The sequence below is a fragment of the Chinchilla lanigera genome, unplaced genomic scaffold (assembly GCF_000276665.1).
Source record: "Chinchilla lanigera isolate Chin_1 unplaced genomic scaffold, ChiLan1.0 scaffold00056, whole genome shotgun sequence".
Lineage (NCBI taxonomy): Eukaryota > Metazoa > Chordata > Mammalia > Rodentia > Chinchillidae > Chinchilla > Chinchilla lanigera.
In genome coordinates, this window is record NW_004955457.1 from 2,923,388 (window position 1) to 2,924,688 (window position 1,301).

General features: G+C 48.9%; 1 protein-coding gene across 1 annotated transcript in view; it reads right to left on the minus strand.

Annotated features, from left to right (window-relative positions):
- Positions 1–336: 336 nt before the first annotated feature.
- LOC102024531 (PC-esterase domain-containing protein 1A-like) overlaps positions 337–1,301 on the minus strand; it is a gene marked incomplete in the record, with an annotated part of 2,018 nt that continues 1,053 nt past the window's right edge. The window contains 1 exon segment of the mRNA XM_013520735.1: positions 337–1,301. Coding sequence (XP_013376189.1) covers positions 937–1,301 — 365 coding nt within the window.

The following is a 1,301-nucleotide window of genomic DNA, read 5'->3' on the forward strand; positions in this document are numbered from 1 at the left end:
AAAGGTAATAAACGTGCTATCTGATTTAGTAAACAGGCCATGATTGTGTGGAATCAGAGTTTCTGGAAACCTCTCTGATATTTTCTTCATCCAATTTTGTTGTGAACCTAAAACTTCTCTTAAAGTTTATTTTAAACCTTGAGTGGTGGGCAGGCCTGTAATCCCAACACCCTGCACAGGTTGAGGCAGGAGGATTACAAATTCAAGACCAGCCTGAGCAAGTTAGTAACTAGGTAAGACCCTATCTCAAAAAATTAAAACAAAGCAAAATCACAACAACAATGAATCACAAACATAAAACGAAACAAAGCAAAATAATAAATAAAGGGCTGAGACTGTAGCTCAACTTGAAGGTCCTGGGTTCAGCCTCCTGGATGCAGCATGTGTACAAAACCAAAAAAGTCTAGTGAAAGGGAGATTGGGCATGTGATGGAACAGAGTAAAGATTAAATTTCTAGTAGAAAAAACAACCTTGCAGTAGTGAATACTTTTTTAAAAAAGGACAAATTCTATTTTGAAACACAAACATACAGTAATTAAATCCCCAGGAAAACGGACACATTCAGAATCTAATGGTGAAAGTGAAAAGTTCTGGATCAAATTTTTAACTTTTTGTTGTTGCTGTTGGGCTGTCGTAGTTTTTGAAAGGAAAAATGCCAGTGGAGAATACTGCTTGAAGATGTACACTCAGAGAAGACTTTTTTTTAAAAAAGTGAGAGTAACATCCTTTCATGTGGAGTTCATTTCCACCCAGGGTCTACGAGGTCAGGGGCAGGTCTTCCGGGTGCGGGTCTTCTCCCAGAAGTGGTGTGGAAGCTCTGGCAGAGAGAGGTGTGCGGCTGTTTGCTGGTGAGTGGAAGGCACTGAAGGAGTCTCTCGCGCTGCAGGGCTGCACTGACCACCTCCAGGGCGCTGGCGAGATGCTGTGAAAGGAGCCTAGGTCGAGGTCTGGCTACTTGGGTCTTGGTTGTGAGTGTGCTGGTTCTGCCTGCTCGAGTGCCTCTGGTGGTGATGGCGCTCCTGTGAGCCAGCAGAGCGCTGGGCAGGGTAAGGGGTGGACGCCCGGCGTTGCTCCTGGGTATAGACCCTGCGGATGGGGCCCGGCTCCGGCTCGCGGCCAGCCCCTGCATTCGCTTCTCTGCTGTTTTCCACCTGGCTCCTGGAGGAGTCGCTGAAATTGGGGTGCTGCTGCGGGGGCGAGTCGGAGGGCAGAGGGGCGCCTTCCTGGTGCAGCGGAAACGAGGCAGGACTCTGGGGCAGGGGCCTGGGCGGGCTGCGGAGGCGCCAGGAGCCTGCGGGTT